At 44.4% G+C, this 27,369-nt stretch overlaps 1 protein-coding gene across 1 annotated transcript in view; it reads left to right on the top strand.

Moving 5' to 3' along the window:
- Nucleotides 1–27,369, top strand: part of LOC122332494 (NACHT, LRR and PYD domains-containing protein 3-like) — a 73,074-nt gene that overhangs the window by 40,877 nt on the left and 4,828 nt on the right. Inside the window, 8 exon segments of the mRNA XM_043229814.1 lie at nucleotides 8,992–9,041; nucleotides 9,135–9,170; nucleotides 9,928–10,071; nucleotides 10,215–10,262; nucleotides 16,010–16,268; nucleotides 16,270–17,817; nucleotides 17,988–18,158; nucleotides 19,722–19,895. Coding sequence (XP_043085749.1) covers nucleotides 9,008–9,041; nucleotides 9,135–9,170; nucleotides 9,928–10,071; nucleotides 10,215–10,262; nucleotides 16,010–16,268; nucleotides 16,270–17,817; nucleotides 17,988–18,158; nucleotides 19,722–19,895 — 2,414 coding nt within the window. The 5' untranslated portion in view covers nucleotides 8,992–9,007.

The raw sequence follows: 27,369 nt of genomic DNA, 5'->3' as shown, positions 1-27,369 counted from the left end.
GACACATCAGGCAACTCTGTACAATTTGTACGTCCATCCTCAAAGCCATCAGGATTACTTAATATCCAGTTTGCCGTTCTGTCATCTTGATCAACTTTGTTTTCTTGATCAATTTCATCGTCTGTGACATTATCCTTTCCATCCTGTTCCTCAGTGTCATCGACTGGTAAGAAGTTTACAGGTAACAAAAGATTTCTGTGAACTACTCTCACTTTGTTTGAGTTGACATCCTTAATCCTGTAAACATTAATGTCAGGATACACAGCCATTACTTCATAGGGGATGAATCCCATTTGTCAGCAACTTTTCTTCTTCCTTTTCACCTCTGTTCGCTACCAGTAGTACTCTATCACCAATAGTCAGTGGACAGCCCTTAACCTTTCTGTTATACAGTCTTTCATGTCGTCCCTGCTCTTTCAGAGTGTGCATCCGTGCTATGTGAGCTGCTTCCCGCAAGTCTTTTCTCAACTTGGACACAAAATCTTTATAGTCCACCACATCTTCATTTAGAAGCACATTTTGAAACAAGATGTCAATTGGGAGACGAGGAACTCTGCCAAACATAAGAAGGAATGGTGCAAAACCAGTTGTCTCATGTTCAGTGCAGTTGTAACAGAAGGTAAGCTGCTGTAACATCTGAGGCCATCTTGACTTTGCTTTAGGAGGCAATGTTCTAATCATGCTCCCAAGAGTCCTGTTAAACCTCTCAGCAATGCCATTACCCATGGGGTGGTACGGTGTTGTGTGTGACTTGTCCACACCCGCCATGGTCAACAGTTCCTTGATTAGCTTGCTCTCAAAATTGGCCCCTTGATCCGAATGAATTCTTTTGGGGTATCCATAGACCAAGAAGAAATCATTCCAGAGCCGTTTTGCAACTTGTTTGGCTGACTGATTCTGACATGGAAATGCATGAGCCATTTTTGTAAAATGATCAGTCACAACCAGCACATCCACAGACTTTCCATCCTTAACCTCTGCTGACCAAAAATCGATGCAGACCAGTTCAAGGGGTTCTGATGTGCAGATATTCTGTAATGGAGCACATGCATGTGGTTCTGAGGTTTTTCCGACTACACACCGTCGACAATTCTTCACGTAATCATCAATATCTGTTTTCATTCCAATCCAGAAGAATCGTTGTCTTGCAAGTGACAGTGTTCTACTACGTCCTTGGTGTCCTGCTGCATCATGAATTCCATGAAGAATTTGTGACTTCAGAGATGCAGGTACAACAAACAGGTACAGTTTCTTGTTTAACTTCGGATCCCTCTTCACCTTATATAGTACTCCATGAGAAACAACAAATTTGTCATAGTGCTTCAAAAGTTTCCGCACACTTGTGGATTCTTTTGATTGTTCTTTCTTAGATGGTTTCCGGCATCTCTCAATGTAATACAGAATCCGACACAAAGTACTGTCCTGTTCCTGTTCATGCACGATATTGCTCTTCTGCAACGGAGGGTCAAACTGTTGCGGCTGCAGGATGTCTGGTACTATGCCTAGTACTTCACTCAATCCACCAGTAGCCTGTGCTGCTAAAACTGCAGAAACTTCCTGGCTCCCAGAAAAACCTGCAGGCGAGAATTCATTGCTGGTTGTGTCATGAGAACAGTCAACAACTCCCTGCGCCACCTGATGATTACTGGCACACTTGAAAGCATCTTGGACAGTGTTGTCCACAACACCACTGACACATTTTAAAAGAGACAGGTATGGTTCAGTAATAAGGCGATGACCTATGCATGACTGAACAAATGGCTCACGGCTCAGAGCATCCGCGACAACATTTTTTGTTCCCGGTACATACTTCAAGTCAAAACTGTAAGAAGCAAGTTTTGCTACCCATCGCTGCTCACATGCATCAAGTCTAGGTTTAGTCAGAATATATGTAAGAGGATTATTGTCGGTCCTTGCCGTGAAGTGGCGTCCTCTCAGCCAATGGCTAAACTTCTCACAAATAGCCCATTTTAAAGCAAAAAACTCTAATCTGTGAGCTGGATAGTTCATTTGTGAGCGAGACAGAGTTCTACTCGCAAAGGCTACAGGTCTGGCAAAGTCTTCACCTGGTACAACCTGCGACAACACAGCACCGACTCCATCAAAAGATGCATCAACAGCTAAGATGAAAGGCTGGTTAAAATCTGGGTGAGCAAGTGTTACACTGTTTGTCAATTCATGTTTTAAGGTGTGCAAAGCTTCTTCACAATCCGTAGTCCAGTCAGCTGGGGAAAGTTTGAGGTAACTAACTTTCTTTCTTGGTTTGCGTCCTTTCATGACAGGAGTTTGTTTGACTGCACCTGATGTCAGCTTAAATAGGGGCTTTGCTTTTGCCGAACATCCTTCAATGAAGTGTTGATAATACAGAACCATTCCAAGGAAGGACCTGATCTTCTTCTGACATGGTGTTTTTCCATCGATTTCCATCAAATCAGATGCCTGAATCTTGTTAATTGCTTCAACTTTCCCTGGATCAGTCTTAATCCCTTCCTCACTTATGATATGTCCAAGAAATTTCACTGATCGTCTCAAGAAACAACATTTCTTTGGAGCCAACTTTAGATTGTGCTGTGACAACCGAGAGAGAACCATTTCAAGACGGTGAAGAGCGACAGACTCAGAAGGGGCAAACACCATTAAATCATCAAGGTAACATAGGACACTACTAAAATTCTCATCTCCAAAGACAGACATCATCATTCTCATGAAAGTGGCTGGACTATTGGAGAGACCTTGAGGAAGCCTATTATATTCATGGAGGCCAAATGGGGAAGAGAAGGCAGTGTACTTTTTATGTTCTTCCTCTAGGGGAACATTATAATACCCTGATGTAAGATCCATTGTTGAGAAAAATGTATTGCCACCTAATGCAGCCAACACATCAGACCGGTGTGGTAAAGGGTAGGCATCTCTGACCGTCCTCGCGTTTAAACACCTAAAGTCAGTGCATATCCGGAGATCGCCGTTTTTCTTCCAAACAAGTACAAGAGGCGACGCATAGTCACTATGTGACTTTCGAATGATACCTTTTTCCTCCATCTCATTTAGCACTGTTCTCAGTTTGGCATACTGGCTTGGTGGTACACGCCTGTAAGGGAAACGGAAAGGTCTGTCATCGGTAAGGTTAATTCGGTGGACAAAGCCTTTAGCCTCTCCGCAATCCATTTTGTCTCTTGAGAAAACAGACTCATACTTTTCAATAATATGCAACAACTTGTCTTTCCAGAGGTCTGACACTTCACACGACTCCAAATCAAGGTCGTCAATGTCTAAGTCACTCAACGTCTGCTTCATTTCATCATTAGATCTAGAAGGTAAGGGTTCCTCAGTACGTTGCAGATTTGACTGAATCTGATTCGGTGGCGTTAAATCTTGAACAGCAATACAAGGTGACACGTCAGCTATTTTTGTATTTCTCTTCAACACAACTCTGTGATTAGTGGGATTGATGACTTTCAACGGGATCGAACCATCTCCCCATAGTGGTGTTATGACTCTTCCAACCAATATTTGTCTTGGTCTCGCTCTGGACTCTGTTGGTTCCACAATAACGGTGCTGCCGACTGACAAGACAGAAGACTGTGGTAGCTTTCCCCAAACCAGATGTTCGGTTTGTGGTTCCAGCGTCACACTCCTTTGCAATTTTACGGTACCAACTTTCTCAGGTATGGATTCACCTCTCCATCGTTCTGTGTTAGAGAAAAGAGATAGAAACATAGAGCATTCATCATTCTCATTGTTACTTGACTTAGACACAAGCCTCCAGTAACCATTGGTTTCTCTCAATTGCATCAGAAGTCGTTTTATGACATTAGTGCCCAAAATCATCTCTTCGGTCTGCCCAGGCACAACTAAAGCAGGAATTATCATGGAGCAGCCATACACTGTAGCTGTAAGATCATAGATTGCTGTAGGGGTAACATGGTGACCACCGCAGCCAACAATGACAATATCTTGTGACTGACTTGTAATATCTGTGTTTCTCTTCAGCAAACTTTCTTCAGCGGATTGGCTGATAGTACACGCCATCGATCCACTGTCGATTAAAGCTTTAAAGGTGATATCGTTCTCAAGTGAAACAGATGTGTAAAACAAGCTATCAGCTTTTGGCACTCTTTGTACACCCTGAAAGATGACCGTTTTGTCTGAAGATACGTCACTAAACATCTGACACAAAGAATCATAATCCATTACGTCATCAAAATTAGAAATGGGAGATTCACTCTCAAGATCTACGTGTTCCTCCCTCACACGTAGATCATTTAGTTTGACTGCTGGTTGACTGAGGCAGCATCCTTCCCTTCCTTTGGACAGTGATTCCTTGCATGGTCAGGCGAGAAACACTGGAAACAGAGCCTGTGATTTTTACAGTGAGTAAAAGCTGAATGTGAGGTCTCCTTGCACACTAAGCATGGTGAAGCATTCAAGCCTGGAATTCTAGGCAAATTGCGCCTCTTTCTGAAGTCCTCCTTGGTTTTGTGTGCAGTACCACTGTGATTCATCAAAACCCTCTCCAGCATGTCGATCACCTTTTCTAGAGCCATTGTTTCAGACTGCTTTGACTGAAGTGAGTCCTGTTCCACTTTTATTGGGCATGTGCTAGGACTTACATGCATCTCATTCACAGAAAATGTCTGCTCACATTTGACAGGTCCATGTCCTTTACCTGTTGTTCTGATATTTTTCTCTGAATGATACTCATTCAGGATCTCTTGCACTTCAGAAGCTGTCCATTTGTCAATGGTCTTTGAACGGAAAGTCAGCACTAGATCTGAATTTGGACAATTCCTAATGAACATTCGTGTGACTTCAATCAGCCGATTATCCAGAACTTTTCCTTGTTGCTTCAGACACTCAGCTGTTATGTCCGCAGTGCGGTTCAAGCGTAACCAGTAATCAAAGGGGTCCTCCTGAGGTTCCGGAAGAGTAGTGTAGAAATCTTGCAGTGGGATAGGAGAATACTGCTGGCAACTGAAATGCTTGCGTAATAGGGTGTAGATTGCATCAGGATTTGTTCGAATATCTAAACCACTTGACAGAATCCCCACCTTAACAACATCTTTGGCTTTGCCTCTCAGGTGGATTAAAATCTCTTCACCTTGTTCCTCCAAAGGCAGAAAACCCTTTCTTAGGAAGTTTCTCATGAGCTCCACCCACTCATCAAGTGTAACAGTATCTGATGCATCGCCCCTGAAATTCGGAGGATCTTTGACTTCCCTTTGACGCACAACTTGGAACTGGGAGGAATCAGACATTGAATTCTGATCGGGTGTGCATCTACTGACATGACTACTCTTTGATGCAGCATCTGTGTGACTGTGTAAATTCAAATGTGCAAGGATACTATCTGCCAGCTGTAGTCCTACTTGCTGCACTATGTTACCCATCTGACTCATTATGTCACTGGAATGGAGCGGAGTCGACAACTTTTTCCTTGTGTTATTCCACTGAATTTTTCTAACTTTTCTTAACTTCAGAGTTACATGTGTGTGGCACTGAAACAGTAAAGCCCCGCCCTTCTTTGATTTGATTGGTCATCTAAATCCTTCTGACATTGACAAGCGCTGTCTGGAGTTGTTTTTCTTTTCTTTTTATCACCCTAACAACAAACACATCATAATTTTTTTGTTAATTAGCAAATGTGCTTTTCTTCAAAATAAAGAGAAATTTCTGAACATCTTTTTAAGAATGCTGTTTTGGACATTTCCACATGGTGGTGGTTGTTTCCTGACTGCCAACGATGGCTGCCTTCAGTGTTTGGGTCTCCAGCATGCAGAAGAGGCGTTACGGGAAAGGCTATGTCCGCATTGCATTGCCCCTGACAGGGCTGCGATCTCATGTCATGAACCGCGCCTCTGTGGCTCTCTCCGACGGCCACTGGAGGGAAACCTCCCCAGAATATTAGTCCTCAGAACTCCATTTCCCATCATGCCATTTCCCAGCCCTGATTACTTGTCCAGGTGTACCCCATTAGACTACTATATAAGCTGCTACCAGATTGTACTCATTGCATAGTCTTATCCTTGCTCCGGCTGGTAATTCTAACCGTTTGTTCTATCGTTGTCTTCCTGTGTTTGACCTTGTTCCGTGTTTTCGTTTTGCCGATTGTTTGCTGCCTACCCATTGACCTATTGCCTGACTCTGTTTTCGACTCTGCCTGCCCTATGTTATCTCAGATATTGTTACCGAACCTTGCCTGTTTGACTATTCTCATTAAAGAGCTTGCGAATGGATCTGAACGTTTATGATACCCTCTGCTGCCACCAGTCTATAGCTTTATAGCTTTTATTCACTGTTATATGTTTACCTATGTCTGACTCGCTTATGAACTTAAGTGACATCCCATTCATAATCAGTAGGGTTCAATGTGATGTCGATCCACCCTTTGCAGCTATAACAGGTTCAACTCTTCTGGGAAGGCTGTCCACAGGGTTATGGGAATTTTTGACCATTTTTCCAGAAGCGCATTTGTGAGGTCACACGTTGGACGTGTAAGGGTCCCCCTTTTCCTGCAGATTGGAATCCAGAGGCCCTGGTCGAAGGTCAATGCGTGTTCGGTCTTTTCTTTGCGTCTCGTTAAAATCACTAATATTTATTAATCTTTTGGGTTTCCAATTATAGTACTGACCTTATACATAATTTTATCTGACTCCAATCTTTCGTGATTTTAGTTATATTTACTTAAATGTAACTGCTGATCCCTCTAGTTGTGATTAAACTTGGATCATTAATTAACTATAATATTTCCTAGTTTCGACTTATCGTTCGTTAGGAGTCTGGGTTTGCTTACAGACCTTGTTTGGCCAGAACAGACTCACAACACATCTGGGCTAGTCCAGGTCTTAGTCAGAGGCTAATCCGTAGATCACTTACCTTAATGCAGCCATCTCCTCGATAGACTCAAAAAGAGTATTTTTTTTATGCATTCCCTACATAATAGCATGCTAAGCCAGTTTGGTGGCCAGAATTCAAGATCTCAAGACGGCTCCATCCATCGATTGTTGATCTGACTCACCCTAGCACGCCAACAATGAGGAAAACCTCAGAAGTCACTAACCCACTAGAAAAGTTGTTTCAGACAATATTATAAGTTAACCAAGATTAACATTTATTTTGTCAGGCAAGAACAGTTTCCAAATTGGTATGATTGATAAACATTTGTACAACTGATCAGCAGTACAAAAATAACACAAAACAAAATAAAATAAACTTAAAAGGTCATTATACCTGGTCTTTAAAAAGTACATAGTGTAGTGTATGAGGACACACACCACACTACGGGCCGATCTGTGCGCCTTGTTGTGTTTTGTCACTTTCCTTATATACTCAGACCAGACAAAGAAATACCAAATGTAGTTATAAAAACCTTTTGGTGTTTAGGTTCCCGTGCTCCATGGTCACACCTGGCTGGAACACATTCAGAGACCCAAAAGGAGGACACACCTCCTTCTCAACAGAACACAGTTCTACCAAGTTCTTAATCTTTTCCATAATATAAGTGATTACTGTGAAATTGAGACCAATTTACCAATCGCACTGAGACCTTTCAAATGAGACCAAACATGAAAGTAAAGAACAATAGGTTCATAAGACACATGACATATAATGCCTTATTCCTAATGAACTTTAAACCAAGTCTTTTGGGCAGAAGGAAGGGAAGCAAGAAGAGCAGAGGTGAAGAGGGTGTCATAAACACAATGGGGGGTGGTGTTGTTTACTTTCTTTTTGAAGTCCTTTTGTTCCTTTGGATATCCCTTCTCAGATCAGTCTTAATGCATATACAGGTTTTGATTCACCTCCTTACATCGGTCTTCTCCCTGGCTCCTCCCTCCGTCTGCATCTCCCTGGACTCCTTCTGCTTACTCCCTCCTGGGTTCCCGTCCTCCACCGGAACCTCCTCCCAAACTCCCAGTTTTTGTTTTGTTTTTTGTTTTGTAGAGTGCCAGGAGTCGCTCCTAGGAGGGGGGCTGTGTCACCAAGTCAGTAGAGGCAGCCCTTATTTCTAGATGATCTGTGATCTGTGCTACTTCCTGTTTCAAGACTATAAATTCTGAAGCAGGCCCCTCACCTGCAGGTCACATTGATTGATTGTTGTTTGTTTCTAGTTGGCCTAGCCCTGTGTTTCCCTTATCTTAGATTCTTTGGTTTTGATCCTAGCTTTCTCTGATACTTTGACTGTTTACTGCCTGACCCGACCTCTGCCTGTTTTTTGGACTTTTTTGTTGCCTTGCCTCTTATACTCCTCTGTGCTGTGTTTCAACGTCTGCCTGCTTTGTCCATGCCTTCAGCCAATAAAAGCCTGTGAATGGATCCGCACGCCTCAGACCCTTCATTCGTTACACGTATAGTTCTTAAACATTTTGAAAATAGAGTTTAGGAGGTAACCACAATTTAGGTTTAGGACGTAACAGCTTTTTATTGGCTCGTAAAGCCTTGGCTCCATGTGACCACGTCTGTGTCCGTACCGTTCTAATCAAAGATAGCGTAATCTTGTATCTCCCTGCTCCCAAGTCCTAAATATTGTATGTTTGATAAAACATGATTTTGGGGAAGTGTGTTAATGTTGGTGTGCGATAGCAATATAAGGTATAATATCCACTTTAACAAAGCAATGTTTAATAACTCGAAAAATATACAGTATTTTTTAATTCCTGAAAAATAATTGTTTTGGGGATGCAGGATTACGCCGACAGTGACAATATTCAGATTCAGCCATTAATCATTCTCTCAACTGAATAATACCGAACATGTAGGTCCTGACCATTTTGTTGCATGTGTGGTCAAATGTAAATATACATTTATTTATTACCACTAGGTTGATTTTGGTTGTGGTAAAATAGCAGTTTCCATGGTAACTAAACTTCAAAAGGTCATAATATTCATCTGATTTCAAGCTGAAAATAAAAGGTCTTACTATTATCCTTTTGAAAAATCTCTTAAGGATACATAATTTCTTCAGTAAAATTCAAACCTTTTTTTCTTGTCCTACAGAAGTCAATGACAGAAGATGACGTCGGAGCAGAATCTGGATACAATGGAAGGTGCTGTTGCTGTTGCCGATTTCTGATATAATTTTTTTTAGCATTCTTGATTTTAACATATTTTAATATTCTTTATTACTTTGTTATTCACAGGTGAACATAAATGCTTAGAGGCAAGAGAAAAACAAGGTAAAGAAACTTTAGTGCATAAATAAGCCTGTGTCATGAATCTATCTAACAAACATGAGCTGAACATAAAAAGAAGTGAAACTGTTAAACTGAACCAGTGGTTTTCTACTTTTTGTCTTTCTTTTTTTGAAAAGAAAATGTGCTCCTTTTAGAAGTTAATACAAGAAATACAAGGCTAATTATGTGGGTATATTTACACCCCACATAAACAACAGCAGCAAGGAACCAAAGCTCTACCAGTGACAGAAATAGAGGAAAAAATCTTTGGGAGAATCCAGGTTTAGTTGTAGGGCCAGTTCTCCACCGCTCAGAGAGAATTGTCTGGATAACGAGGTTTTGTGCCCATGGCCATGACCTCTTCACCCAAGGATCTGTCTCTGGGGCTCATCTAGGTGGTCTGGTCTCCACTGAGGGTCAGGGCTGTAGAAGTGGACTCTAGCTCCTGATCCACAATCAGGTCTGGATACGGACTGGCTCTGGGATTGGATTAGTCACACTTCGCCATCTGTATCTGCTGTAGACTCATTGTATTGGTAGTTGTGATGTTAGAAGTAGATTTATCTAGATTTATTGATTATTATTTTTACAAACTTCTCCATATTTAGGGCAGATCCACGAATCATATATTTATGTTTTTAAATAATCTCCTGTAGTACTTCATTCAAATTCACACCATCTAGAAGTCTGTAATTCTGTTAAATGTATATTTTGTGTTTAATTCTGAAATCTAATAATCTCTCTCTTTCGTTACACTAAAATCCAGTCCAGATGAGAAATGCCCCGACTACAGTCAGTGTTGATATAAATTCTGAAACAGGTGCGAGTGTAAATGCTCCTCTATTGACTGCGAACACCTTCACAGGACCAGTAACCATTTATGGCTCAAATGCTGAAGGAAACGGTACATTTACTTTACTATGACTAGACACACTACTAGTTCTACTAACATCAGAGTAAAGACTGGTAATGTTACAAAGACTCACTTGATTTAGCAGCATTTTAATTCTGTGGAATAATACCTCAACTAATTTCTTTCTCTACCAGATAAACAGGAATCCTCAGAGATGGCAGAGGAACACAGAGAAAAACAAGGTAAATCAACAACATCTACAACAGTGTGTTACAGCCAAAAATCTGAACACTGTATATGCCTGATCTACATCAACACTGTTCCAGTTTTTCATGATAGTGAGATCCTAGTTTTTGCCTGTCCCTGATGAAAGAAGGACATTGTGAAACAATCTTGCCGATTTCTGTTACCGTGGCTCCTCATATGGTTTTGTGACCAAAACAAGAGTCAAATACCTCAGACTTCCTCTATCACAGCTTCCTTTCCTTTTAGCAAACATAAAAAGTACAATAGCTAAACTACGCTTTCTCATGATCTTTTTGTTTACCACTAGCGCGTTTTATTAATAGACATTTTATTCTTTTAAATGCATCACAACCAAGTCATGTCATAGCCAAGTTTATTAGATCAATGTCACACTGTTTGTAAAAATCTTATTAATAAAATTGTGCAGTGATTAGAAGCCCTAATACAGAAAATATGATAGAATTATTATATTTTAAGTAGAATGATCATACCCAGGAGTACATATCCTCTGGGGCCGACATACACTGACAAACTACACGCAATTGAATGCGTTTCATCTCAATATAAATGTGTTATTGATGAACCAGAGCGAAATTAACACGGGATAAAAGAAAAAAACATTTTCTCAGAGCCCTGACTATATTTGCATTCCAAACTATATAACAGCACATTGAGCACACAGCCCTTTACAGAGCTGCCAAATATCACGTGATTTCGTCCTTGTTTCCTGCAGTTACACCAGAAAGGTTTTCCAGCGTAAGTAAATTACTACAGTGGTAATTTTTTTTTTAAATTACAAGTTGTGTTTCTTATTTCACAGTAATGTCACAGTAATGATCAGTCGATGTGTTATTTAGTTTGCCTTGTTAGTTTTTCAGTATATAAAAGTAACTTGAATCGTCAGGAGATCCTGTCGAGAGGCGAAAGTAACGCTTGTTACTTTAGTTCCACTGATTAACGTATTCTTCATAATCATAGTCAGATGTATTTAATTAATCATAACTGACCAAATACAATGCTGAAGCATTTTTATTCTTCAAAATATCCAGTTTATTAAAACATAATAAACAACTGTTTCTGGGGATGGGGCTATAATCCAGATGTAACATTTAAACTAATCAGATATAACCGGGCCACCTCTGCCAGATCAAATATATTTATGACCTATAAATATATACAGTCCCTGACAAAAGTCTTGTCACTTGTGTACAAATTGACCTGAAGTGCCGCTGAAATATATTTCTAATCAAGATTTTTTACAAGAAATGGCTCATTTAATCCCAACAGCTTTTGTAATAATGTTTCAGTGCAAAACGAAACTGTCAAAAAGTATTCTAATATTCATAGCTTGGTAAAGCCCATTGAGTCAATTTTTGTAGTGTGTGTTTAAGTGTTGTCGCCTTGTCATATGAGCTTCGCCTGTGACTAAGAATGGATCAATTAGGTCTCAGGTGTGTATAAAAAGAACCCCAGTACACTAGACCTTCACATCAACTGCAACTAGACCTCTGCAAACATGCCTAAGATTCACCCTGAGACTAAAGTGTTGATTATCAAGAGGCTGAAGACCAGATCCACTGCTGATGTGGCAGACACGTTCAATGTGTCTCAGCGTCAAGTACAGAGGATAAAAAAAAGATTTGAAGAGACTGGAGATGTTTTTGACAAGCCCAGTTCAGGCAGACCCCGCAAGACAACTGCTCAAGAGGACCGTTTGTTGGCTCGAAAATCCAAGGCCAGCCCATTTTCCACTGCAGCAGAGCTCCACGAGACCCGGTCACCTGAAGTCCCCGTGTCAACCAGAACAGTTTGTCGGATTCTATCTCGAAATGGCCTCCATGGTCGAATCAGTGCCCAGAAGCCAGCACTCAACAAAAGACAATTGAAAAACCGTGTGGCATTTGCCAAGGCCCACAGCCGGCTAAAAGGATGGACGCTGGAAAAGTGGCAGAAGGTGGATTTTTCAGATGAATCTTCTGTTGAATTACACCACAGTTGCCGCAAATATTGCAGGAGACCTACTGGAGCCTGCATGGATCCGAGATTCACCCAGAAAACAGTGAAGTTTGGTGGCGGAAAAATCATGGTCTGGGGTTACAACCAGTATGGGGGTGTACGAGAGATCTGCAGGGTGGAAGGCAACATCAATAGTCTAAAATACCAAGAAATCTTAGCTACTGTGACGGGAGGAGCCAACGACAGACACAGTGGGCGTGGCGTCAGGCCTCGGAGAGGCTTTTTATTAAACAATAAATACAAAATAAAGTGTCCAAAGGGGGAAAGTGTCCAAATAAAAGGGGATCTGGTGTCCTCGTCGTACGCGAGGGAAAGTGAAGGTTGAGGCCGTGTTCCAGGGGGAAGGGTCCAGGTAAGGGCGGAGTCCGGCGGTCGCACACGCCCCTTTTTCTGGTCTGGGCGCGCGAGGCGGCGGCTTCTTCCGCGCGTCTCCGTCGCCGTTGCTCGGGCGGCAGAGTGGGATGAGCTCTGTGTTCACGGACGGTGGGTGAGGTCCATCGCGCACCCTTCCTGGACCCACGAGGACACCAGCGTGCATGCTGCGGGGAAGAGACCGGTCTCCCGAGAGAGACGCGGTCAGGTATTTAACGGCGACGGTGACAAGGCTAATCCCTTCAGGTGCGCCTCGTCACACGCCGCCAGACCTGACCGATACCACGCCCTCCTCTCGAACACACCCACTCCCGCCGGGAGCCTGGTGAAGGGCGGCGAATAAAGGACGGGGTGATGGTGACGATAAAGAGGAGGGCAGCCGACTCGTCACATTCCCCTCCCTGCCGCCAACCCGTCAGGCGGTCGCCGCCACGCAGGAGTGCTACCTTCCTCAACCAGGCTCCAGCGGTCGGAGTGGGCGGGGCAGGGATTCCTCTCCGGGCAACTCCCCTCTCGCACCGGGACAGAGAAACCGGGAATTAGTCGACATGCTCAACCAGCCACCGGGTAAATGACAGTAAACGCAAGCGTCACTTACCCTTCCTGGTGGCTGGGAGCGAGTCTCCGTTGTTCCTCCATCCCGGCATGGGAACCAGCGAGAGGGGATGACGTCATCAGATGTCGCCCAACTGTGTGCCGTCTAAGCTCCGCCTTCCCGCATTCTCCACCACTGTGACGGGAGGAGCCAGCGACAGACACAGTGGGCGTGGCGTCAGGCCTCGGAGAGGCTTTTTATTAACAAAAATAGTACAAAATAAAGTGTCCAAGGGAAAAGTGTCCAAATAAAAGGGGAAACTGGTGCCTCGTTGTGCTTCTGGGATTGTGGAAGGTCAGGTAGTGTTCCAGGGGGGCAGGGTCCAGGTAAGGGGCGGAGTCCGGCGGTCGCACGCGCTCCTCTCCTGTTCGGGGCGCGGGGCGGCGGCTTCTTCCGCGGCATCTCCGTCGCTTCTTTCCTCCGGTCGTCAGAGATTTAGGGATTTAACGGCTCGGCATCCTGGCCCGTCAGCCGTATCCGGTGCAGTAAATGCGCCTGGACTGTGCGGGGTCCCACGACGCGCTTGTCTAGCGGCGGGGCGAGCTCCTTCACGCACCCTTCCTGGACCCACGAGGACACCAGCGTGCATGCGGGGAAGAGACCGGTCTCCGAGGAGAGGCGCGCAGGGCATTTAACGGCGGCGGTGACAAGGCTAAATCCCCTTCAGGTGTGCCTCGTCACACGCCGCCAGACCTGGCCAATACCACGCCCTCCTCTCGAACACACCCACTCCCGCCGGGAGCCTGGTGAAGGGCGGCGAATAAAGGACGGGTGATGGTGACAATAAAGAGGAGGGGCAGCCGACTCGTCACATTCCCCCTGCCGCGTCAACCCCGTCAGGCGTCGCCGCCACGCAGGAGTGCTACCTTCCTCAACCAGGCTCCAGCAGTCGGAGTGGGCGGGGCAGGGATTCCTCTCCGGGCAACTCCCCTCTCGCACCGGGACAGAGAAACCGGGAATTAGTCGGAATGCTCAACCAGCCACCGGGTAAATGACCATAAGCAAGCGTCACTTACCCTTCCTGGTGGCTGGGAGCGAGTCTCCGTTGTTCCTCCATCCCGGCATGGGTACCAGCGAGAGGGGATGACGTCATCAGATGTCGCCCAACTGTGCCGTCTAAGCTCCGCCTTGCCCGCATTCTCCACCACTGTGACGGGGGGAGCCAACGACAGACACAGTGGGCGTGGCGTCAGGCCTCGGAGAGGCTTTTTTTTATTAACAAAAATAAAATAAATACAAAATAATGAAGTGTCCAGGGGAAAGTGTCCAAATAAAAGGGGGATCTGGTGTCCTCGTCGTGCCGCTGGGAAAGTGAAGGTTGAGGCCGTGTTCCAGGGGAAGGGTCCAGGTAAGGGAGAGTCCGGCGGTCGCACACGCCCCTTTTTCTGGTCCGGGGCGCGAGGGGCGGCGGCTTCTTCCGCGGCGTCTCCGTCGCCGTTGCTTCGGCGGCAGAGTGGGATGAGCTCTGTGTTCACGGACGGTGGGGTGAGGTCCATCGCGCACCCTTCCTGGACCCACGAGGACACCAGCGTGCATGCACGGGGGAAGAGACCGGTCTCCCGAGGAGAGACGCGGTCAGGTATTTAACGGCGACGGTGACAAGGCTAATCCCCTTCAGGTGCGCCTCGTCACACGCCGCCAGACCTGACCGATACCACGCCCCTCCTCTCGAACACACCCACTCCCGTCGGGAGCCTGGTGAAGGGCGGCGAATAAAGGACGGGGTGATGGTGACGATAAAGAGGAGGGGCAGCCGACTCGTCACACTACCTCTTATATTCCTAACCATAAAAGAGGCCAAATTCTGCAGCAGGATGGTGCTCCATCGCATACTTCCATCTCCACATCAAAGTTCCTCAGGGCGAAGAAGATCAAGATGCTCCAGGATTGGCCAGCCCAGTCACCAGACTTGAACATCATTGAGCATATGTGGGGTAGGATGAAAGAGGAAGCATGGAAGACGAAACCAAAAAATATTGATGAACTCTGCTTGCAAGACTGCTTTCTTTGCTATTCCTGATGACTTCATCAATAAGTTGTATGAATCCTTGCCAAACCGCATGGATGCAGTCCTTCAAGCTCATGGAAGTCATACAAGATATTAAATTTGGATCTCACAGCACCACTACTTAATTTGCTGACATATTTTTGTATTTGCAGTAAATTTGTTCAATTTCTGTATAGGCGACAAAACTTTTTTTTGACCTTTCTGTTTTGATTAAATGATAAATCTTTTCTCAGTGAAACTAATTTATTTCAGTGCATTAAACATAATTTGGGAGGATTTTAGCTGTTCATACGAGCTATTTATAACACCAATTGATTAATTAAAAGTCAATAATAGCAAGGTTAATAGCAGGTGTTTCTACAAAATAGATAAGCGACAAGACTTTTGTCAGGGACTGTAGAGAGAATCTCCCTTCCTACACAATTCTCTTAAAAAGACACATACTGCATACTGCAATTATTCCTTTCTAGTCCTAGACAATTTGTCCTGTTATGAATTTTCTATTATGCATATTGCTAGATCATTCCTTATATTGTTACTGATTGTGTATATTGTCTTTTGTGTTGTATACTATTTTTATGCATGTTTATGATACATCACTAGTTGATACCGCCTCATTTGTACCAAATTCAATCCATGAAATTGCCATCAAATGACTTAATGTTAAGAGTGTTTATTATATGATCATGCAGGTATGAAAATATTTCTCAATTATGTATATTTTTTATCTTCAATCTTGTTTTTTATTACAGAGCTGCAAAACTTTTTGGAAACTCACAAAACAAACATGAAGGAGAAAACAGAATATATTTTTGAGGGCAACAAAGACAAGGAAGCACAACTCAAGGCTGTTTACACAGATCTGTTCATCACAGAGGGAGATATGAAAGATGTCAATCACGAACATGAGATTCTGAAGATTGATGATGCTTTCAAGAGCAATAAAACACAGGACAAGCCAATCAAATGCAATGATATATTTACTGGACTGAGAAAAACAGTGAGAAAAAATTGTTCTCACTAAGGGCATCGCTGGCATTGGAAAAACTGTCTCTGTGCACAAGTTCATCCTGGACTGGGCAGAAGGAAAAGCCAATCAAGATATACACTGTGTGTTCCTGCTTCCATTCAGAGAGATTAACTTAATGACAAATGAAGATTTCAGTCTCCATGAGCTTCTGCTGGAATTTTATCCTGAACTGAAGGACCTGGAGAAATCAAAGCTATATAAGGGATGTAGGCTAGCATTTATATTTGATGGACTTGATGAGAGTCGCCTGTCTCTAAATTTTAAAAGTAGATCACTAAACACTGTTGAGAAAAAAGCATCTGTGGATGTGCTCTTTACAAGTCTGGTCAAAGGGACTCTGCTTCCATCAGCTCTTGTCTGGGTCACATCACGACCAGCAGCAGCCAATCAGATTCCTCCTCAGTATGTGGTTTTGTTCACCGAGGTGCGAGGATTCACTGACCAACAGAAGGAGGAGTACTTCAGAAAGAGATTCACAGATGAGAGTCTGTCCTCCAGAATCATCTCACACATTAAGACGTCTCGTAGTCTCTACATCATGTGCCACATTCCTGTGTTCTGCTGGATCACAGCCACAGTACTTCAGGATATTCTCACTGAGAATAATGAAGAGAACATCAGCACAACACTCACTGAAATGTACATTCACTTCCTGAGGATACAGATGAACATGAAGAGTCAGAAATATGGCGAACAACAAGAAGGAGAATGTTCAGAGCACTTACTTTTAAATAGAGAGATGATTCTGAAGTTAGCCAAGCTAGCGTTTAAACAGCTGAAGCAGGAAAACATTGTGTTCTATGAGAAAGATCTGAAAGCATGTGGTATTGATGTGAGTAAAGATGCTGAGTTCACAGGAATGATCGCTGAGATCTTTAAGAGGGAAGTTGGACTTTATAAGACAAAGGTCTTCTGCTTTGTGCATCTGAGCGTTCAAGAGTTCCTCGCTGCAGTGCATGTGTTCACCTGTTACCTGAAAAAAAACAAGCAAGAGTTTAAGTTTTTCTTTGCTGATTCACAAACTAAAGTCATACAAAATCTTACATTTCCTTTTAGAAAGGTCAAATGGCATGACTTAACAGAGAGAGCCATTGAAAAAGCAATGCAGAGTAAGAGAGGGCATCTGGACCTGTTCCTGCGGTTTCTGATGGGAATTTCACTGGAATCCAGTCAAAATCTGCTCAAAGGCCTGATCACACACACTGAAGACACCACAGAGAGCATCAAAAAAGTAACTAAATGTATTAAACAAAAACAAAACACGTACTATATCTCAGATGAAGCTCTAGTCAACTTATTCTACTGCTTACTTGAACTCAAGGATAATTCATTATATGAGGAAATCCAGAGTTACCTCAGTTCAAATGAACATCCAGGAAGAGATCTCTCATCTTCAATGTGCACATTGTTGACCTACATACTACTGATGTCAGAGAAGGTGCTAGATGAGTTCAACCCAAAGAGGTTCACATCAGAACAATCAGACTACAAGAGACTCATTCCAGCTGTGAGATGCTGTAGAAAAACTCTGTGAGTATTTCACTGACTGCTGTTTAATGAAATGATTTTTCTACGTCACTAAACAATGAAATGTAATGTGAAGTGAAATTTTTCCCCTGATTATGAAGAGAAAAATAAGTTACTGCATAAAAAAACCGAACATCAGTAGATAATCAGGCTAAAACATTCTATTTTGGCAGATTTGAAAGTTGTGGTTTTGATGAAACATGCTGTGAAACTCTGTCTTCTGCTCTACAATCATCAAACCATCTGACAGAGCTGGACTTGAGTAACAATGATCTGCAGGATTCAGGAGTTAAGCTGCTTTCTGATGGACTGAAGAGTTCACACTGTAGACTGAAGATACTGAGGTTTGAGTTTGAAATACTTTGTTATTTACTCATTAAACAATCCTTATGTTTAGAATGCATGCAAAAACCATGTATGCAATTATCGTATTAATCTTGTATAGATTTTCTACATGTAATCTCACTGCACTGTGTGCAATATCACAGAAGATATAATATCATAATTGTTGTTTTATTGATGTGAGATTTGAAATGATCTAGTAGTTTTGCAAAACACACCCTCAGATTGTGAAGTCTAGTCTAGTGAGTGTGCACATTTAGAGTGATTTTCTTTACTGCTTGATTCTATTTAATAAAATACATTTAGAATGATCACAAATTAAAGACATGCAGGCAGAATATTTCAAATAGTTAATTACCATGATGTAACAATTTAGTTCACTGAAGACGAGCATAGTGAGAACTCATGTGCAGTTTTATTTACAGAGACATAATCCATAATCTAAACAAACGAATACTTGACTTGAAACACACTTCACTGAACAATGAATAGACTTGACTTGGAATAGACAGGATAGATTCATTGACAGCAGGTTCCCTGTTAGCAAACGCACATCTCAGAGACGTCAAATAGACGTCTGCATTTATATCTTCAAGACATAGTTTTTTAGTGTGTTTGCTTATCTGAGCCACTGGCCTCTGCTTCCTCAGTGGAACATGCTGGAAGAAGAAAATTGGTGGAATTGAGGAGATCCTTCTCCAGTATTGAAGTATTCCTTCCACCATCCGACAATATCCCCAGTCGAAGTCAGCAGATTCCCACCTTCACTTAAATTTGGCAAAATATATATATGAAGAAAGATGGCAAAGAGTTTGTAGAAACAAATGGAGTGAAGACAGAATGTCTCTCCTAGGACCACAACCTTAATGTGGTGGAGGGGTTTGAGTGCCTCAGTGGCCCTAGGAGCTATATGGCCCTGGTAGGGTATCCTAAAGCAAACAGGTCCTAGTTGACAAGCTAGACAAAGAGCGGTTCTGTTGGATCTGTTGGCGGAGGAGGAAGCCGGACACTCGGCAGGCCCAAAACGTACTGTGAAGGTCTGTTGGGCAACCCCTGAATCCGGTGGTGGACACCGGAAGTAAGGAATGGTGTCAAGCTGAAGGAGTAGTCCTATCAGGCCTGGTTGGCTTGTGGGACTCTTTATTGAGCAGTTTGGATCCTCCAGTTTTTCAGAGAGGTGATCAGTTGACATCTCCACCCCTCGCTTCACCTGTAATATTGAGTTGAATATGTTTTAACAGAATGTTGGTTGTGGCAAGTATTACACAAAACGCAGAAAGAAGCCATTACATTGGCCACTAGGGGCCTTTTTCCTATCTTATGTTTTTTTTCATTCACTACTTTTACGTAAGATTTTGCAGCAGTATTGTGCCACTATTATTTGTGAGAGATTTCATGCTTTACATTTGCATTTAAAAATATATGTCCAATATTTGTTTCTTATTGATAATGATAAATGAGCACAAAATCCTTTTTTGTGACCAACCATTTTATTGATCAGTTAAATATAAAAAGGAACAAAAAACAATCTAATTCAATGTGGATTGCTGTTGTATGTTTTGTAGGTTGTCTGGCTGCATGGTGACAGAGGAAGGCTGTGGTTATGTGTCTTCAGCTCTGACTTCAAACCCCTCACACCTGAGAGAGCTGGATCTAAGCTACAATCATCCTGGAGATTCAGGAGTGAAGCTGCTCTCTAAAAAACTGGAGGATCCAAACTGCTCACTAAATAAACTCAAGTATGTTATGCAGGAGAGTTTTTGGGGTTTATTGTTTAACCCTTATGCATTTTTTTTGTCCATTTCTGACCAGAGAATATTTTTTAAATTATAGCTTCACCCGAATGGTACACTGTAAAAAAAAAAATCTGTAAAAAACGGTAAAAGACTGGCAGCAGGGCTTCCAGATATATTCCGTTAAATTGCAGAAAATAACCATTTCACAAAATTACAAGCAAAAACTGTAAAAATACAGAATTGAATTTACAGTAAAAAGTAAATAAATTACAGTTTATTACCGTTGATAATATGTTTTTAGACTATTAAAAAAACTGACAAATTACGTGAAATTACATATAAAACCCACCAACTTTCAGGTTTATCACTGTAAATTTAAGGTTTTAATTAGTTATTTTATATAGTTGCTATGTGTCACGTATGAAGGGTCTGAGGCGTGCGGATCCATGTGCAGGCTTTTATTAAATGAAGGCATGGTCAAAACAGGCAGGCGTCAAACAGGGCGAACAGGAATATCAGAGGCAAGACAATAGCAAAATCCAGAGACAGGCGGTGGTCAGGTCAGGCAGCAAACAATCACGGAATCAGAAGACAGGCAGGGTCAAAACCAGATAAACCAGAGACAATAATCCACGGGCGATCTAACAACGAAACAGGCGAAACAATGCAACCTGCAGTTGAGTGGCTTGCTGCAGTATTTATAGTCCTCTGACAGGAAGTAGCAGCAGAGGGAGTGATCGCAGATCACCCAGAGGTAAGAGCTCCCTCTGCTGGCTTGGTGGATATAGCCCCCTCCTAGGAGCGACTCCTGGCGCTCCACAAAACAAACAAAACAAAACATAACTGGGAGCTTGGGAGGGGGTTCCGGGAGGGAGTCAGCAAGCTGAGACCAGGGAGGAAGAGACGGTGGGAGGAGCCAGGGAGAAGACGGGAGGAGTAAGGAGCGGGAGGCGGCACCGAGCCCAGCCATGATGGTCAGTGGTGGAGCCGACGGAGGGAGGAGCCATAGAGAGGGAACGGTCATCAACCCCATGGAGCCGACCGACGGCGGTGGAGCAGGTGGTCGAGGAGACTGAGGCGAAGGCGGAGAGCAGAAGAGCCAGGGTGATGCAGAGGCGCTGGAGGTCCCAGGCGACACCGCAGGCTTTGGCGACTGATGCGGAGACGGGGGACGAGAAGGACGCGGCGGAGCCAGAGCGACAGAGGACTGAGGTAGAGCCGGGGAAGGGAGGAGCCTGACAGAGCCGGAGGGACGGGAGGGACGAGGCGGCTGGAGGAGAGGAATCCTGAGGCGACAGATGGTCGACGACCACCAGGGCGTAGCCGGAGAGACGATGGAGCCTGGTGAAGCTGGTGGATTGACGGAGCACGGTGGAGAGGAGGAGCTAGGAGCCTAAGGGAAGCCGACGGGTCTACAAGCCGAGCTGGAGTCCGGGGCTCGGAGGCGGGACGATGAAGCGAGGGATCCTTCACCACGGCGGCAATGGAGACTGGCAGACCCGTGGCGAGCTCCAGGTGGAGGGCAGAGGATGAGTGCAGGGGCTGCTGGGATCCATCGTCGACGTGTGGTAAGGGTGGGAGGGTGGGTTAACTTTGAGGCGCGCACGAGGCGCGGGCACTGGACGGGCGCACGAGGCGCGGGCACTGGGACGGGCGCACGCAGCGCGCGGGCACTGGACGGGCGCACGAGGCGCTGGGCACTGGGACCAGGCGCACGCAGGCGCGGGCACTGGACGGGCGCACGCAGGCGCGGGCACTGGACGGGCGCACGAGGCGCGGGCACTGGAGGCTTGGCACGCAGGCGCGGGCACTGGAGGCTTGGCACGAGCGCGCGGGCACTGGAGGCTTGGCACGCAGGCGCGGGCACTGGAGGCTTGGCACGAGGCGCGGGCACTGGAGGCTTGGCACGAGGCGCGGGCACTGGAGGCTTGGCACGAGGCGCGGGCACTGGAGGCTTGGCACGACGCGGGCACTGGAGGCTTGGCACGCAGGCGCGGGCACTGGAGGCTTGGCACACGGCGCGGGCACTGGAGGCTTGGCACGAGGCGCGGGCACTGGAGGCTTGGCACGAGGCGCGGGCACTGGAGGCTTGGCACGCAGGCGCGGGCACTGGAGGCTTGGCACAAGGCACGGCACTGGAGGCTTTGCACGGCAGGCGGCCATGTTGGAAAGCGGCGCAGGGCAGGCGGCCATGTTGGAAAGCGGCTCTGGGCAGGCGGCGACCATCTTGGGAAGCGGCTCTGGGCAGGCGGCGACCATCTTGGGAAGCGGCTCTGGGCAGGCGGCGACCATCTTGGGAAGCGGCTCTGGGCAGGGCGGCGACCATCTTGGGAAGCGGCTCTGGGCAGGCGGCGACCATCTTGGGAAGCGGCTCTGGGCAGGCGGCGACCATCTTGGGAAGCTGCTCTGGGCAGGCGGCGACCATCTTGGGAAGCGGCTCTGGGCAGGCGGCGACCATCTTGGGAAGCGGCTCTGGGCAGGCGGCGACCATCTTGGGAAGCGGCTCTGGGCAGGCGGCGACCATCTTGGGAAGCGGCTCTGGGCAGGCGGCGCACCATCTTGGGAAGCGGCTCTGGGCAGGCGGCGACCATCTTGGGAAGCGGCTCTGGGCAGGCGGCGGCCATCTTGGGAAGCGGCTCTGGGCAGGCGCGGCCATCTTGGGAAGCGGCTCTGGGCAGGCGGCGGCCATCTTGGGAAGCGGCTCTGGGCAGGCGGCAGCCATCTTGGGAAGCGGCTCTGGGCAGGCGGCAGCCATCTTGGGAAGCGGCTCTGGGCAGGCGGCAGCCATCTTGGGAAGCGGCTCTGGGCAGGCGGCAGCCATCTTGGGAAGCGGCTCTGGGCAGGCTGCAGCCATCTTGGGAAGCGGCTCTGGGCAGGCGGCAGCCATCTTGGGAAGCGGCTCTGGGCAGGCGGCAGCCATCTTGGGAAGCGGCTCTGGGCAGGCGGCAGCCATCTTGGGAAGCGGCTCTGGGCAGGCGGCAGCCATCTTGGGAAGCGGCTCTGGGCAGGCGGCAGCCATCTTGGGAAGCGGCTCTGGGCAGACGGCAGCCATCTTGGGAAGCGGCTCTGGGCAGGCGGCAGCCATCTTGGGAAGCGGCTCTGGGCAGGCGGCAGCCATCTTGGGAAGCGGCTCTGGGCAGGCGGCAGCCATCTTGGGAAGCGGCTCTGGGCAGGCGGCAGCCATCTTGGGAAGCGGCTCTGGGCAGGCGGCAGCCATCTTGGGAAGCGGCTCTGGGCAGGTGGCATCCATCTTGGGAAGCGGCTCTGGGAAGCGGCCATCTTGGGCAGCGGCTCGGGAAGGCGGCCATCTTGGGCAGCGGCTTGGGGAAGGCGGCCATCTTGGGCAGCGGCTCGGGGAAGGCGGCCATCTTGGGAATAAATGCAGTGTCTTCTTCCTCCATAATACCCAACGTGAGAGCTGACCCCACAGTCACTAAACCAAACTCAATAAAGTGTGCCAGTGATTCACGTGGACCCTCTCGAACAAGTTGTGTTTTGAGTGGCTGATTTATTCCCTCGTGAAAAATTCAATTAGCAAACAGTCCGTAAATCAGAGAAGTAAGCCAGGTCCAGAAATTCCTGAGTATAATCCTCAAGTGATCGGGTGCCCTGCTTGAGGGTTAGCAAAGACATTGCAAGGTGCATACCTGGCCATGGTTCGGGTGAAAAGCCGCTGGATCCTGGTGTGAGGTTGCATTCTGTCACGTATGAAGGGTCTGAGGCGTGCGGATCCATGTGCAGGCTTTTATTAAATGAAGGCATGGTCAAAACAGGCAGGCGTCAAACAGGGCGAACAGGAATATCAGAGGCAAGACAATAGCAAAATCCAGAGACAGGCGGTGGTCAGGTCAGGCAGCAAACAATCACGGAATCAGAAGACAGGCAGGGTCAAAACCAGATAAACCAGAGACAATAATCCACGGGCGATCTAACAACGAAACAGGCGAAACAATGCAACCTGCAGTTGAGTGGCTTGCTGCAGTATTTATAGTCCTCTGACAGGAAGTAGCAGCAGAGGGAGTGATCGCAGATCACCCAGAGGTAAGAGCTCCCTCTGCTGGCTTGGTGACACTATGTCCATTTAAAGTAATTTATTTTTAAAGTACAATTTTTCTATGTGAAATAACTAAGAAATAATGTTTAAAAATGCAGTAAACACACTTTTTTTTTTTTTTACAAAAATGTTGTATATTTACATGATTAATCCTCCTTTTTACGGAATAAATCTGTAATTTAAAAGGCATTTAAAAGTTATTTTATGTCTACCTAGAATAAGTTTGTAAAACATTAAACACAATTTTTTTATAAAAATATAGTAAATTCATAACATAAACACAAATGTGTGTAGATATACATTTTAATCATTCGTCGAAACACTTTACCCTTCGAAATAGTAAAAAAAAAGCTACATTTTCTGCAATTTTCTGTAAAATTAACAATTCAATTCAATGCATAATAATTAAATGAACCTGCACATTCACCGTATTAGTTATTATACTAAAGCATTGGATGTCAATTTAAAAGAATAATACAATTATAGGAAATGCATGTTATATACAGAACATGCAAAATTTGTACATTAAATGCATTTGATATATACACATTTCTACATTTGCAACGGCAAATAAAACATACAGTGTAATGTAAAATACAAAGTCCCAGTTAGTCTAACACAGTAGACATAGCAGTTTTTTTAAAAAAGGGTCAGTATTAAAGGGATAGTTCACCAAAAAACTAAAATGGCCTCATGATTTACTCACCCTGATATACGTCTGATTGTACTTATCTGAAAAAAGAAAGACATATACACCTTGAATGGTTTGAGTACGAGTCAATGCTGGATTAGCTGCAGAGTCTTGGTAGTACATGCTGGAAGGTCTGCTAACAGAGTAGTACAACAGTCCAGTCTGGAGAGAACAAGAGCTTGGACAAGGAGTTTTGTAGCATGCACCATAAGAAAGGGTCTGATCTTCCTAATGTTGTACTGGGCAAATCAGCAGGATCAGGTCAGTGCCGTATGGTCAGAAAAGTTTGTGTGTCAACTAGAACGCCAAAGTTGGGTCAGCTGAAATCATAAGCAGTTCTGTCTTGGCAAAGCTGATGGTCATTCAACATTCAGCATGACATTTTGGTCCAGGAAGCAGAGATGCGAGGAGCAACCGTTGGGATGCCAAGCTGATATCAAAGAAAGAGATGTGTGTCATTACAATAGCAGTAATATAAAAAAAATCATGTTTATGAATCATTGACCCATTGTCATGATACAGTGGCATGCAAAAGTTTGGTAACCCTTTACAGAATCTATGATCATATACAATGCATGTTATTTTTAATGGAGTACTGTCCTGAGTAGGATATTTTACATAAAATGTGTTTACATATAGTCCACAAGACAAAAATGAGCAGAAATGATTTAAATAACCTTTCAAAGGTTTGGGAACAGTTGGTTCTTAATACTGTGTGTGAATGGCTACCTGGATGATCTATGAATGTTTTTTTTTTTGTTTTGTTTTGTCATAGTTATTCACGAGTCCCTTGTTAGTTCTGAACAGTTAAACTGAGTACTGTTCTTCAGAAAATCCTCCAGCTCCTGCAGATTCTTCAGTATATTTGAGATATTTTTGATCATTCTTCCTTAGGACGAGTGTTCTTTAAAATACAAAACTCGTGTAATCCCACGTACATCTGCAAACAGATGCACATTTAAAACTGTTGTAGGCTAATCTAATTTCAGTCACTTGTGTTTCATAAACACATTAACTGTCTGGATCACAATCCGCAAGAGAATCTGCAGGAGCTGGAGGCTTTTCTAAAGAACAGTGCTCAGTTTAACTGTTTAGAACAAACAAGGGACTCATGAACAATTATCACACAACAACAACAACAACAAAAAAGTCATAGATCACCCAGGTAACATACAGTATTAAGAACCAAGGATTCCCAAACTTTTGAAGGGGGTTATTTGAATCATTTCAGCTGTTTTTTGTCTTGTCTTATTCATATGTAAACATCTTTTATGTAAAATATCTTAGTCAGGACAGTACTAAACATGCAAATAACATGAGTTTTGTATGATCTCTCTTATTTTCCTCAAATGATTCACATTTTCAGATTCTGCAAGTGATTACCAAAATGTTGCATTCCACTGTATGTACATGGAGAGGAGAAGTGCTCCAAGCAGTAGCTAGATGTTGCATCTTAGAAACCTCCCCCTCCAAGACACCCCAAAGGACCTACCTGAGAGTTAAGACTGGAACCACAGGAGTGAGGTTCCTAAGACACCTTTTGTCAAAAGGGTTGACAGGACAATCAGGTGGATAACTGTGCCAAAAGCCGCAGAGAGATCCAGCAAAATGAGAACAGATGACTTAGAAGCTGATCTTGCCACTCACAGACTTTTAACGACCAAAAGCAGGGCAGTCTCAGTTGAGTGTCCACTTTTAAAACCAGACTAGTTAGGGTCCAGGAGGTTGTTCTGGATGAGAAAGCAGAGGTTCAACAGGACTCATTCATTGTTATTAAACAAATACAATTGTCTAATGAAGTGTTTTATTGATACAATTTTTGCTTAATATGAAAAAATACTTCTTCTGCATATCACTTTGAGTTGTGTTTTTTTAAGAAAGCGGTCCAAGATCTGTTACAGCTGAGTGGGTATACCAACATTTTGATTATCCAAAAATGTAATGTAGAAAGCATAAAGGTAATACATAGGTTAATTAAACAAAGCACTACATTTTAACTGTAAACTTCTGTTTCTGCTTAAAATGACAACGATTGTTGTTCCATTACATAATGTAAGTTTCTTTAAAAGTGCTTCCCCTCAAGATTTACAGACATATTTACAAGCAGCTGTTTTACACTGATTTTGATTATTAAAGGGATACTCCACCCCAAAATGAAAATGTCTTGAGTACCCCCATGTCATTCCAAAACCTTAAAAGCTTTGTTGGTCATTGGAACACAATTTAAGATATTTTGGATAAAAACCAGTAGCTTTGTGGCTGTCCCATTGACTGACCAAAGTAAATAACACTATCAAGGCCAAGAAACGTATGAAAGACGTTGTCAGAGTAGTCTGCCATCAGTGGTTCAACCATAGTTTTCCGAAGCTACAAGAATACTTTTTGAACGTAAAGAAAACAAAAAGAATGACTTAATGACTTTCAAACATTTCTGGGCCTTGACTTATTTACTTGGCAGTTAATAGGAGAGTCAAAAAGCTACCGTTTTTCATCCAAAATATTTTAAATTGTGTTCCGAAGACGACTGAAGCTTTTTATGGGTTTGGAAAGACATGGGGGTAAGTGCTTTTAACAACAACATTTTTATTTTGGGGTGGAGTAACCCTATAAAAGGCCCTTGGTTTTATTCATCTCATACTACATAGCAACTTAAAACATGCTTATCTGCTGTAGGTCTCCACAGTCTTTCCACACGACCTGAAACCAAGATCATTTTTTAATACTTTGTATTA

Source organism: Puntigrus tetrazona, unplaced genomic scaffold, assembly GCF_018831695.1.
Source record: "Puntigrus tetrazona isolate hp1 unplaced genomic scaffold, ASM1883169v1 S000000095, whole genome shotgun sequence".
In the NCBI taxonomy this organism is placed as follows: Eukaryota; Metazoa; Chordata; class Actinopteri; order Cypriniformes; family Cyprinidae; genus Puntigrus; species Puntigrus tetrazona.
This window is presented reverse-complemented; position numbering and strand designations above follow the sequence as displayed.